At 32.1% G+C, this 13603-nt stretch overlaps 1 protein-coding gene across 5 annotated transcripts in view; it reads right to left on the minus strand.

The window, feature by feature from the left end:
* LOC127724028 (four-domain proteases inhibitor-like) overlaps positions 1–12001 on the minus strand; it is a 97680-nt gene extending 85679 nt beyond the window's left edge. For 2 of the 5 annotated variants that reach the window (XM_052230780.1, XM_052230779.1), the window contains exons 1-5: positions 11882–11994; positions 11101–11197; positions 9319–9409; positions 2724–2849; positions 164–292 (exon numbers count right to left, since the gene is read on the minus strand). In XM_052230780.1, the coding sequence (XP_052086740.1) occupies positions 164–292; positions 2724–2849; positions 9319–9409; positions 11101–11167 (413 nt within the window). In that variant the 5' untranslated portion in view covers positions 11168–11197; positions 11882–11994. Of the gene's footprint in view, positions 1–163; positions 293–2723; positions 2850–9318; positions 9410–11100; positions 11198–11881 lie in introns of all 5 variants that reach the window. The other 3 variants (XM_052230782.1, XM_052230781.1, XM_052230778.1) reach the window with 2 other exon arrangements.
* Between the last annotated feature and the right edge of the window lie 1602 nt (positions 12002–13603).

Raw genomic sequence — 13603 nt, forward strand, 5'->3', positions numbered from 1 at the left:
AATAAAAGACTGGCACTTTGCTTACACTTTTTTGTTTAAATAAAGTTGCTGATAGTTACAGATATTCAAACATCATAATACCTCGAGATCTCTCTAACTGTGAAAGCAAATAATTAATCTTCCCTTTAAAGCAAGTCAAATACTAAAGTAAACTAATACATACTCGCATTTAGCTTCGCACTTGCTATTATATGTTTTGCCATCACCTCCGCAAACAGGACTGTATATTTTTGGACAGTTACATACATCATCAGGACAGGGACATTTACTTTTGCATTTAACCTTTACTCCACTGAAATAAATTAAAATATTCAATTTCCCTTAGTCATATTGAAATTAACTGTAATGGTTTCGTTGCACAATAATTATGAAAAACATATAAGGTATTAAAGTTTATTAAGCATTGTGTTGATTGGATAAAGTTATAAAACACAAAGGTAAAAACTGAAAAAAGTGACGTATTATTAAACATGATTAAAAGTAGACAATTGTAAGGAGATACACTTAGCAATTGTACCGAAAAAGACAGATACTGTGAGAATATGACAATCGAATTTTTCAGTCATGCCATATAATCCATTATCAAGTACACCATGTAGAACGCCACATGCGGGGTGTCGGCTATGTTTGACACGGGGTGGCAGTTTTGAAGCGGAGAAAAACGATCAAGGTAAGTTCAAGTATCAAAATTTCTATTTTAAGAATTGTTAGTACCAAATAATGTATTGCATGGAAGGAACCGAACCATAATTTATTTCCAGCAAGCAGAAGCAGACGTTTTCAGTGCTCTGTTTTCTCAACCACCTCACCCTTGTTTTCCGTGTTGCAGATTTTGAGGCTTCATATTGAAGTTTCAGGATAAAAAACTATTTTTGACGAATTTTTTCCCGTATGATTTATATAGAAATGAATTCCTATCATGGAATTTAACCAAATGCCAGCTTCTTAGTAAAAATGTATTGTTGGTTTTAAAACTAATTTTTCATCAAAATTTTTCAAGACGCTCGGGGTGTCATATTTTGAGTCTCAAGGGATAGAGGCATTCATTAGAAAAACATAATAGATATGCATTTAATCCGGCCTTTATCTGATACTTTGTAATTCAAACACACCTATTCTGTTATGATGACAAATTACAAACTTAAGGTATTTCATTTGGCCCATATTTCAGTCTTTTAAGTAATGTGCATTTTCAATGATAGAAATAGAGAAAAAGCCTCAAAGTAAAAAAATAATGTCATATGAAGAGAGGTGATATGTTATTTGTTTTGTTTTATTCGTTTAAAGCACAAGACTGTGAATAGCACTAACTTGAATTTCTTTCCTGTGCCACTTTATTAAAAAAAATATAAACTTATAATGAATCGGGCACACCCTTTTGCATTTATATGTGTGTTATTCAACAGATTTTTGCTTAAAACGTATAAAACAAAAACAAATAACATATCACCTCTCTTCATATGACATTATTTTTTTACTTTGAGGCTTTTTCTCTATTTCTAACATTAAATTTGCAAATTACTTAAAAGACTAAAATATGGGCCAAATGAAATACCTAAAGTTTGTAATTTGTCATCATAACAGAGTAGGTTAGTTTGAATTACAAAGTATCAGATAAAGGCCGAATTATATGCAAATCTTTTCTTTTTTTAATGACTGTCTCTACCCATTGAGACTTAAAATCTGGCACCCCGAGCGACACATTATATTTTTTTGAAAAATTAGTTTTAAAACCAATATGTTTTTACTAAGAAGCTGCCTTTTGGTTAAATTCCATGATAGGAATTCATTTCTATATAACTCATACGGGGAAAAATCGTCAAAAGTAGTTTTTTATCCTGAAACTTCAATATGAAGCCTCAAAATCTGCAACACAGAAAAATAGAGGTGTCTGAGAAAACAGAGCACTGAAAACGTCTGCTGCTGCTTGCTGGAAATAGATTATGGTTCGGTTCATTCCGTGCAATACATTATTTGGAACTTACAATTCTCAAAATAGAAATTTTGATACTTGAACTTACCTTGATCGCTTTTATCCGCTTTAAACTCGTGTCAAACATAGCCGACACCCCGCATTTAGTGTTCTACACGGTGAAGTATGTTATTATGTTATTTACAGTCCATAAACAATTTTTACATTCAATTACCTCGATTTCTGTCCCATAGCGAAAAAACAAAATAAATCTCCGTTTCAAATAGTCGAATATTACTGAACTTAAATACTTACCGCGCATTAAGCGTAAAACTCATTACTATATGGTTTGCCATAAAATCCGCAAGCAGCACTGTATATTTTTGGACAAAGACAAATATTGCAGGGCCACTTACCAGTGAATATTGCTTTGACGCCATTTAAATAAACACAATATCCTATAGTAATATTGAACATTCAATATCTTCGTTGTACTATTTAAACAAACATTATGAAGAGCAAATATGCAATGAAAGTCTACTTAGCATTGTGTGAAGCGGGTAATTTAAAGCCCAGACTGAAAAAGGTTAACAACGTATTCTTAACGTCAATTTCTTTTGAAAAAAAATCAGTGTTTCTTTTTTCTTTGGATAAAAGACTAGCACTTTGCTTACATTATTATTATAAGTAAAGTTGCTGATAGTTGAAAATATTCAAACATCATAATACCTCGAGATCTTTCTAACTGTGAAAGCAAATAATTATTCTCTCCTTCAGAGCTAGTCAAATATTAAAGTACATCAATACTTACGCGCATTTAGCTTCGCACTCATTGTTATATGTTTTGCCATTATAACAACAAACAGGACTGTATAATTTTGGACAGGGACACACATCATCACAGGGACACTTTTTATTGCAGTTAACGTTTGCTCCACTAAAAAAATAGAATTTTCAATTTCTTTTAGTCATATGGTGCATACCTGCAATAGCCTCGTTGAACATAATTATGTAAAAACAAATAAGGATGAACGTCGATTAAGCATTGTGTTGATTCGATAAAGTTAAACAAAACACAAAAGTAAAAACTGAAAAATAGTGATGTATATTTAAGAGCCAGTCTGCCATAAAACCATGCAAAATCCCAAATTTCGTCCAAATTGGTAGTTACAACTTGCCAAAATTATATATATTTCCAAAAACATTAGGTATTCAGGAGTTAAGATAAAACAATTTGTTTTCGTTAATTTGCGCTATTTTCCATTAAACCGCATAATTTGCATATTAGTGAATTATTTTAAAAAATGGCTAAAAAATACACCTTATTTAGGCACTTTTTAAGGGCCTGGATAATTGATATAGCTCTTAAATGAAATATTATTTTTATCATATTTTGAAGGAACATTAGTAAATAACCAAAAAAATAGCTTTTTGAGAATTTCGGACCTTTTGGCAGGTTGCCAGAAAGTTCGCGCAACAGATGTAATAAACAACTTATATATACTACATGTACTCAATAGCAGTTTTCTCTCAAGATCATATTTTTTATTCTTAACTTTTATAATACTTTGAAAGGTGTATATCAGTTCTAAGACGGGTAAAAAATTTTAGCTTGGCAAATAATGGAAAGTTGATCAAAAATACTCTTAAAATAACCATAAAATGCAATAATTCTAATAGTTTTTGTTTCTTGTTATTTAACTAAAATTGCTTAAAATAGGTGGTAACTGGGCTAAAATTGATTTATCTTATGTTGAAAAATATTTCTGGCTAAATGTATGTTTTTTTTCTTGTTAATTTGCAAAATTTAATATTAAGTTACCCAAAGGTAGCCTCAATGATATTTTTGTGGTTAAATTGTCTCCCTTAGTGGAAATCTTTCACTGGCAATATGGTAGCCTCCAGTGATGAAAGCAGACGTCTCTGTTCGGTCCGATTTTTCTGATCTTGGAGGTTGTTGTGGACAATCAAAGCACTATACAACTCATCTGTTAGACAAGGTTGATCTTTGTACAAACGACACAACCACCACCTTGAATTTATCCACAGCACTGAGGGCAGTGAGGCCTGTTTATCAAACTTTCCACATGTTCCAGGAGGACTATGAGTCTATGTTATACACATAAGTGACATTGTTTTCTGTTGATCGTGCTGCTATAAAATTGTCAATATGTCCATGCCGATGGCACAGAGACTTTTTTGGGATATATTGGAGGGACTATTCAACAAAGTGTGGATTCAAAGATCGTCCTGCATCCAAATGGCGAAAAGCTGATAGTGATTGAGGAACCACACTTACCCTATCATAGGAATACTGACTTTTGTAATGACAACTAATTCCAAAAGCAAAAGGGTCAGGTAAACTACAAAAATAAATTAGTTAATTATGACAGGGGTGGATCTAGCCAATTTAAAAAAGGGGGGAGGGGATGGTGGTTCTTAACAGGATAAAAAGGGAGGTCCATCCATGTGTCCCTATTCAAAAGCATTAATCAGCAAATAAAGGGAAGGTTCTAACCAACTAGTCCCTAGTCCAAATATATATAACGTCTTGAAAGGCTATTTTATGTTTTTTGCTTTGACATGTTTGACGCCTTACTGCGACGCAGGTGCCATAGGCATAGCCATAAAATAAAATGGCCTTTCAAGACGTCATAATTATTTTGACCACCCGTCCCTCCCTGGATGGATCCACCACTGTATTATGAAAAGATTCATTTTTAAAACTGCCACATATGCATGACATAGTGGCAAGGTATATAATTATGTGATACAATGAATATATATACATGTATATATGGAAAAAGGCATTTATTTCTAATACATGTAGATATGTGATATATGCAACACACACAACCACCATCTAATTGCTAGCTGTAAATTACCAGAAATGAGTCATTAAATATAAAAAAAAAAAAAAAAAACTGCACTACAAGTACATTGTACATGTATATCATGTATATATGGTCAAGATACAAAAAATTGTAAATTATAAATTTCTATTGAAGCAAGGACATACCGGCGGTACTACATGTAAAAACCAACCTACAATATATTCCTTAGTTGGAAAGGGCACACATAAATGTAGTGAGGTTAAACTTGTTTTGTTTTTGTCACTAAAATCTCAATTCCTCTTTTATTTGTCTGAAATGAAAGCACAAAATCTAGGTTTTTATAGGGTGTGAGTTTCTCACTTGAAGTTGTATGACGTTTTACATGTAGTCTTGATATTCATTCTGCATACTGACTTTAATAATGTCTCCATCATGTCCATGTATTCGAATGAGGCATGCCTTTTTGTAAATAAATTAGTTTTAACCTTTAATTTGATAAAACAGATTTGTCTATTATAATTTATTCACTGGCATCATGCCGTAGAACAACAGGTTTATAAATTGATTGATTGTTCACACCTGAAACATTGTTCATCTGGACATTGACATGATCATGTTTTATTGATGTTTTTAGTGTGTATGGTACCATTGACTGGCTGCATTATTCCATTTTTTCACAAAGACATACATTGTAGGTCTCTGCAAGCAGTGTTTTACCAAGATTAGACAAACAGTAGCTGATGGAGGAATCATAGTTGATACAAAAAAGATTATGGTAAGAAAACATACATGTATGAGAATGTTATTGCATTTATAAAAAAAAAGAAATGATTTGAATTGATTGCAAATGTGACAATGCTCCACAAGAGACTAGATGACATAAAAATTAACAACTATAGGTCACTGTATGGCCTTCAACAATGAACAAAGCCAATACCGCATAGTCAGCTATCAAAGGCCCAGAAATCACAAATGTTAAACTATTTAGAATGAGTAAATATATGTACAAAACAATGAACGAAAAACAAATATGGTATACAGCAACAAACAACAACCACTTCGAGGTTAAATTCGTTTGAAGGCGCCAACCCTCATCTAACCTGGGACAGTAATGTAACAGTACAACATAAGAAATCAGTCATGTGTCAGTTGAGGCTTCACTGTTCAGGTTGACACAAAGCATAAATACATCTAACAAAATCAGAGATCGGATGTGGCAGGGTTCTTATACATCCCCACATACATGTAGTTTATTTACAGGGGCAATTGAAAGGCATTTTGAAAATTTTAAACTGATGGTAAAATGTACGGAGATACATTTAGTGGGAAGGGGTGGAGGTTAGGAAATCATGAGAAGACCAGTGGTAAAATTTTTAACCATTACCAAAAAAGTGATAATGTCAAAAATATTACTGTAAATTCTGAAATTATTGCGATGTTTTTATTATTGCGAAAAATGCGACAGGGTTATAATTGCACTAATTTAAACTCCCATTTTGAAATTTACTATATGAATTAAACAGGATTTTTCTGAATATTGCAAAAATTAAATTCGCATTTCAGTCTAAAATTACATTACAATATTGCAGTTATTAATGCATGCAATAATTTCTGAATTTACAGTACTGGTATAGCTTTGTATTAGTTTTATCATGGACCTCATATTATTGATTTTGAATAATCCAACATGATTCACTTTTATAAAGGTAATGTTGACCTACATTTTCCACTTGAGCAACTTTGTTAATTTTGTGTGTTTAGGTCTATCTGTAAGATAATAGACATGGTATTACATTGATACTTGACTATAGCTAGTGGATAGATATCTTGGGTAGTACAGCATGGGTACTATTGATAAGGTCACTTTGGCCTACAATTTCTGCATGAATGGTTTGGTTAAGTTTTTGCATTAAGACATTGAGGTTTTATCAGATATTCTAGACTGCTAGATGTGGTAAAGCAATGATTTTACTCCACCAGTTGAGATATCTTATATATTTTTTTTTCATTGGGTCCCAACCAAATAGATTTCATAGTTATCTCATATATCATGGACATTGTATATTTGAGAATTCATTTATCTTTAATTTAATAAGGGATATATTATTTTTTTAAAGTAAATTTGTAGATTTATTTTTTATCTTTTTAGATGGAGATGAAAGCCAAATTAAAGATGCTCAGGTTCTCATAGGAGTATATTCAAAGCATCAACTAATTTTTCATAATATTTAGCATCAGATTCGGAAACAGATAACATTTCTGACCGGGAGAAACTCAACAGAGGCTTGCATTTCCTTTGAAATGGAAAGTATCCACCATTTAGGAACCAATTGAATCTGGCATGGGATGATGTATCAAAAAGTACAATGGCTTTTTCTACAAAATTATCATCAGAAATTATTGATTTGATTTTGAATTATATTGCACCTGCGCAATACAAGTCGATAAAGTGTTCTGATCTGTAGTAGAAGAGGAAAACAGACGAAACACAGTCAATATTACAACAGGATGTTTTGACTGAAGCTCTTATTGATGTATACTTACTAACTTAGACCTGAATAGTCATCCGACCTGGCTTCAGGTCTTATCACTGTTTGCATGTATTCAGACCGTTTTACATGTTTCTCTTTATGGCAGACTTCGCTAATATTATAATGACAGTATAATTATAAGCAAACAGCCTGAATAATTATATAACCATTTTAATGAAAATGTCTGCACCACAGTTGAACCATTTATCTGTATATTTGTTTTTATTCATGTAGGTATAACATAAATTTTATTTCCATTTGAAATATTTTTGTTTGTCTGTGGTAGTAATAGGCTAACTACATCTTACATGTCTTATTCACATGCCTCAAGTTATTGGAGATTACGTTCTATGAGGAAACTTAACATTGTTGTTATGACCGACTGTTATCCCAGAAGATACATAGTTATCACTATCTGTCATTCATGTCAGCGTCACAAAATTTAGGTAACACTTTTCTCAGCATCTGCTTGATATTTGACAAAAAGCTTATAAAGATTAATTCCAATATAAAAAAATGGACCCCCTTTTCTAGGTAAGAAGCACCCAGTCTCAATTTTATATGTGTATGTAATATCATCAAATACAACATGTATTTAAATATAAATATCAAGACTGAACAAAAGTGGCCATATCCATTTTAGCCAACAAATGTCTAAAATTAGCACAAATGCTAAAATTGTGAAGATGTCAGAAATTTTACATAAATTAATGATGATAGTACCTGTTGAATGTTCATAGTATTGTAAAAAAACAGCCCATTAAAAAATGATTTTAAAGTAACTGAAGTATTCACTTTGAAAAGTGACTTCAATAAGTAGCGATAAGTTAATACATGTATTTTAAACAAATTGTAAAAATGCTAAATTTTGGGGCTTAAAAGGGGTCTTACCAGGCCTACTTCTGTAGTATATTTTCAATTAAAACTAAGTTAAACTAAGTTTAATCATACAAGATACTAGTAAGCAATAATCATTATATCTGTCATTATTTTCTTATATTTTTACTATCACATACATTTGTAAAGTTTCTCTTGTAACCAATAAAAAATTCATAAATACGGCAAAATTGCCATCTTGTCCATCTTAAATTGTTATTTTATTGTAAGAAGGTATCATTTGCCGAGCACCATTTTCTTGCATTTTGTAGATAAATATATAAGCTTCATGCTGTATTACATTTTATTAAAAACAAAACATGATCTTACAAGATTCAGGTCTTTAAAAAAGACGAATTTTGCTGAATCGGCACTTTTTCAAAACCATGCAATATCAACCTGCCAGTAGGGGTATTGAGAAATGTCAAAACTTTGAAAACTATCCTAATTTTCTTTCATTTTAAGTTGTTTGTTAAGATATATGTTATCATTAAGCTGCAACTTTTCTATAATAATACAAAAAACCAGGTCAAAATACCCTAAAATAGGCTTAAAATGGCCTTTTGTCAGTACAGAAATGGACAATTATCGAATGTTCTGCATACACAAATAATGGCTGAATATTTTTTCAAAATATTTTGCACAAATAGTTATTACATATAAGATATCAAAAATACAAAATATCAGTCTGATTGGATAATTTTGGATTCGGACCATTTTGCATGATTTTACCACAGACTGGCTCTTAACATGATCAAAAGAAACAATTACAAAGAGATACATATATAGCCATTGTACCACAAAAGACAGATAATGTAACAATTTGAAAATCGACTTTTTTAGTCATCCCATATAGTCCATTATCAAGTATGTCATTATGTTGTTAAACAGTTCATATCTAGAAATTCTTCTTATACACACACCAATGCTTGGTTATTTACGACAGATAACTTATTGTACTGAATTTTACTGATTCAATGCTTATTATATATAAAACTATTAACCGTTTAATTTTAGTTTTATTCAAAATATCAGAACGTAATTTATAAAAGCATTTACGAAATATTTGTGTTAGAAAATATTTGCGAATACATACTAACTGTGAAAGAAAATAATTAATCTCTCCTTCAGAGCTAGTCAAATATTAAAGTACATTAATACTTACGCGCATTTAGCTTTGCACTCATTGCTGTATGTTTTGCCATCATCTCCGCAAACAGGACTGTCATACGCTGCACAGGAACATGTAGTAATAGCTGTAAATCATTATGTATTTTTTCAGCTCAGTATGCATATGACATAAAAAAGAATACTACTGAATATTTAAATAATAACAATGCCATAGCTGATGCAAATAGACGACTGCAGTCAGGGATCAAAGACAACTTATTTGCTTTTTACCACATTTTCCGTTGCAGAACAAAACCTACAGAAAGTCTACTCCTAAATAAGGCTAACTATTTGTCGCAAAATCAGAAGAAAAAAAGGATGTACATTATTTTGTTTTCTTTTCATCAAACATGCATTTAAATAGTTTTTATTTTTGCTGTTCTCATTTGGGATACAAATAAATTATTCGTAACAGCCCTTTTTTAATTCGAGAAAGTTTTATACTTGTTTCATTGTCCATGGTATCGGTTTTCTCTTTAGGTACGCTCGACGCTCAAAGTCTTTGAAAGCAAAACACATGATGTGTGTGACCATCAAGACCTAATGTGCTTCAATAGTGCTGCTCAGACTATTAGTATTTATGATCACCTTACGGGAGCTTTAACTTAGTGAATACACTATAACTTCTCAATGGTTAGGCAAGGGACTTACAGTCCATCAGTAGTGGCACAATGAAATAGGTACTGTACCTTTTAATTACTGTTAATGGACCTGTGGCGCTGATGTTGGACTTTCTATTCCCGAGGAATCAATCCACCCAGTCCCCACTACTTCAGTATCGACACGATTTAAACGAATTAAATGTTACACTTTGACTGATTATCTAATCTATTAATTATGAAATAATCTTACACTGGCCATCAACAATACTGGACCCTCGTTCGCTTTCATTGGCATTTGATCATGATTAGACGAAATTATTGCTCAAAAGAAGTATTTTCTGCTTATACTATAAACAAATATTCCTGGTCTTAAAAAACGAATGGCTTTTAGTGTTGCAATGAATTTACTTCTATTTGCTGCTATGTTTAACAAATGGCCATGATACCATCAAGTCAAATAACAGATATTTAGTCTTAGATGCATGATTTTTTATTAGTTGTTATTGGCACTGAACTAGCTGTCAGTAACTGCGAGTACTCTCAGATCTGTACTTAGTGTCTTTTTGTTGTTGGGATCTACAAGTAGATGTATTTCTATTTGTATCCATCTGAAGAGTTAAGCCTTTTTCAACTAAATAGTTTGTTCTTATGTTGTACTGTTACAACACTGTCCCAGGTTAGGGGAGGGTTGGGCGCCCGCTAACATGTTTAATCCCGCCACATTCTGTATGTGCCTGTCCCAAGTTAGGAGCCTGTAATTTAGTGCTTGTCGTTTGTTGCTGTGTTACATATTTCTTTTTCGTTCATTATTTTGTACATAAATTAGGCCGTTAGTTTTCTCGTTTGAATTGTTTTACATTTGTCATTTCGGTCCTTTTGTAGCTGACTATGCGGTATGGGATTTCCTCATTGGTGAAGGCCGAACGGTGACCTATAGTTGTTAATTTCTGTGTCATTTGGTCTCTTGTGGAGAGTTGTCTCATTGGCAATTATACCACATCTTCTTTTTCAATTAAGAACGTCTTTAATTTAATCATATGAATAAGTTCCGAAATGAAAAAAAAAAATTCAGCTGATTTGGTATCAAATATCAAAGAGTATGAACTTTAAATACCATTAAAGTATCTAAAAAAACAAGTAAGTTAAAATTCAATATCTTAAATGTAGATTCTTACGCTGGTTCGTCTGAGAGGATTCGAAAACATGGCACATAAATAACAGCAAAACCAACATTCGTATCATAATTTTCTCAATCACAACTGAAGGAAAGATCTGAAAAATAAAAAATCGCAAACATTGCTGCATTTACCTGACTTAAAACTAGGAACGTGTTAGTCGGTTTGAAGGTTTATGATAATAATTTGTTAAATGTGGTTATTGTTTATGAAAAATCGTATATCTATGAAATATGTTATCAATTCTTTATGACAAAGAAGTGATAAACATGTTCTATTAAGATACAATAGAAAAGTTGCACTTTGAAATCATGAAAATATTGTATTATCTTCTTCAAAATCGATTTTGTTTAAAATAAACGTATTGTCAAGGATGTCATTTGCGTGGTAATTTTATCATGATAAAATATAATAATCATACCGTATGTTTTTTTCTTCTAATTTCTTATTTCATACTTTTCTCGAATTTTATCCGAATGTCAGATTACTTTATCGGTAGCCGAGTGGTCTGAGTAGTCGAATTACTGTATCAATAGCCTGTCAACACTGAGGTTATGAGTGCGAATTCCTCATGTGGCAGGTGTGCTCGACTCCAATCTTAATTGTCAAGGATTGTCAGTATTCATATCGAAGGTCCGTGATTCTCTTCCAGGTACCCGACTTCCTTCACCAATAAAAACTGACCGCCACAAAATAGAACAATAGTGCTGAAAGTGGCGTTAAACAACAATCAATCATGATTTTTTCAAGTGTAACTTTTATATTATGAGTCGTATCTTACCGTGGATTCCAACCGTTGTTTTATCCACAAATGTCTGTTTTTCTATGTTAAAATTATTATAAATGATTTCAACATTATTTCTTCTTATTTAAATAAAATACGAACAATGCAGCATTAAACATTATCCGGTAACATATGCTGTCAAGTCATACAGCTTCGTAATTTGACGATCTAAACTATTATTTGTAATCCTGTATTACCAGCCGAATGAAAGCAAAGTGTTTAGTCCTTGTGTCATAAACAAACTTATGAATAACTTTAACTGAATAACAATTTTCAAAACAAACCGAGAAGCTTAAGTAAACAAACTAATGTAATGAAGTGAATGTAATTCTCAAAAAAAATTACAAAATATAAATTGTGGAACAGTAGAAATGCACATGTAATCATATTTAGATTAATATTCCACTGACTTAATGTATTTCATTTTCATAATGAAATTCAGTATTTTTAATCTTCAATCTGAATCGAATAACTATGGAAGTTTATTTGGGACAAAGTATTTGTGTGCGTCGACTTTAATCGTAAATTTTTTAACTTTTATCTCAGAGTTATCGACTTTATCTGAAAAATTTGATACAAACGGCATTTTGTTTTAACTCTAAAATATATACTTAAAGCCATTATCAAGATATTTTACAACTTATAAGTCAATGGAGGTATATAACATATATCTATTCAAGCATAATATGAATTTAAATTGTAAAATTGTAAGTAAGATCATTCTGTTTTACATTTGCAATCGGCTATTTCATATCGCGTCATGAGATTGCTGTTTGTTTAACTATTTCAATTCAGACATCTAGTAGTAATAATGGGGATCAAAGTACAACATGTACAAGTGTTGTAAGGTGAGTCATCAATGATTAGCATTTAGCTAATTTGTAAACTTGATTCAATAACGGTGATGTTTGCATGTTATCTGTAATATTTCCATGTGTCTCTCAGAAGTGGTCCACTAGCAATTCAAATCGCCAAGAAAAATTAAGATTTATGTATTTCATCCATGACCATCACTTAAATAGCTGTGTCACTAGAGTTTCTGTTAACAGAGAGGCACAAGATAACAAATGGGACATTCAAACTCGAGATTAAACTGACAACACCATGGCAAAAAGAAAAAAAGACCAAAACAACAAACAACAGTTTATAAAACACAACGTATATAACTAAATACTGAGTAACAAGAACCCAAAAAAACGGGGATGATCTCTGGTGCTTCGGAGGGATAAGCAGATCCTGCTCCACACGTGGCACCCGTTGTACTGCTCCTATAAGTACGAACCCGTTGATAGGTCGAATTCGGTAGGTCACATTCGGGAAAGAGGAGGACGGGATTTTGTTTCCGACGAATGGAACATATCCGTCGTCATCTGTGAAACAGATATTCCATAACGGTCAACCAACTCGTGATGGCGTTCTTAAAATTATAAATAATTTTAAATTATTACAGCGTTTGCAGTATTGTTGTTGAATCCTGCTCCACACGTGTCACCCGTTGTGCTGCTCATTTAAGTACAAACCCGTTGATAGGTCGAATTCGGTAGGTCACATTCGGGAAAGAGGAGGACGGGATTTTGTTTCCGACGATTGGAACATATCCGTCGTCATCTATGAAACAGATATTCCATAATGGTCAACCAACTCGTGATGGCGTCCTTAAAATCATAAATAATTGCAAATTATTACAGCGTTTGCAGTATTGTTGTTGAATAAACAAAT

The sequence above is a fragment of the Mytilus californianus genome, unplaced genomic scaffold (assembly GCF_021869535.1).
Source record: "Mytilus californianus isolate M0D057914Y unplaced genomic scaffold, xbMytCali1.0.p SCAF_14, whole genome shotgun sequence".
Lineage (NCBI taxonomy): Eukaryota > Metazoa > Mollusca > Bivalvia > Mytilida > Mytilidae > Mytilus > Mytilus californianus.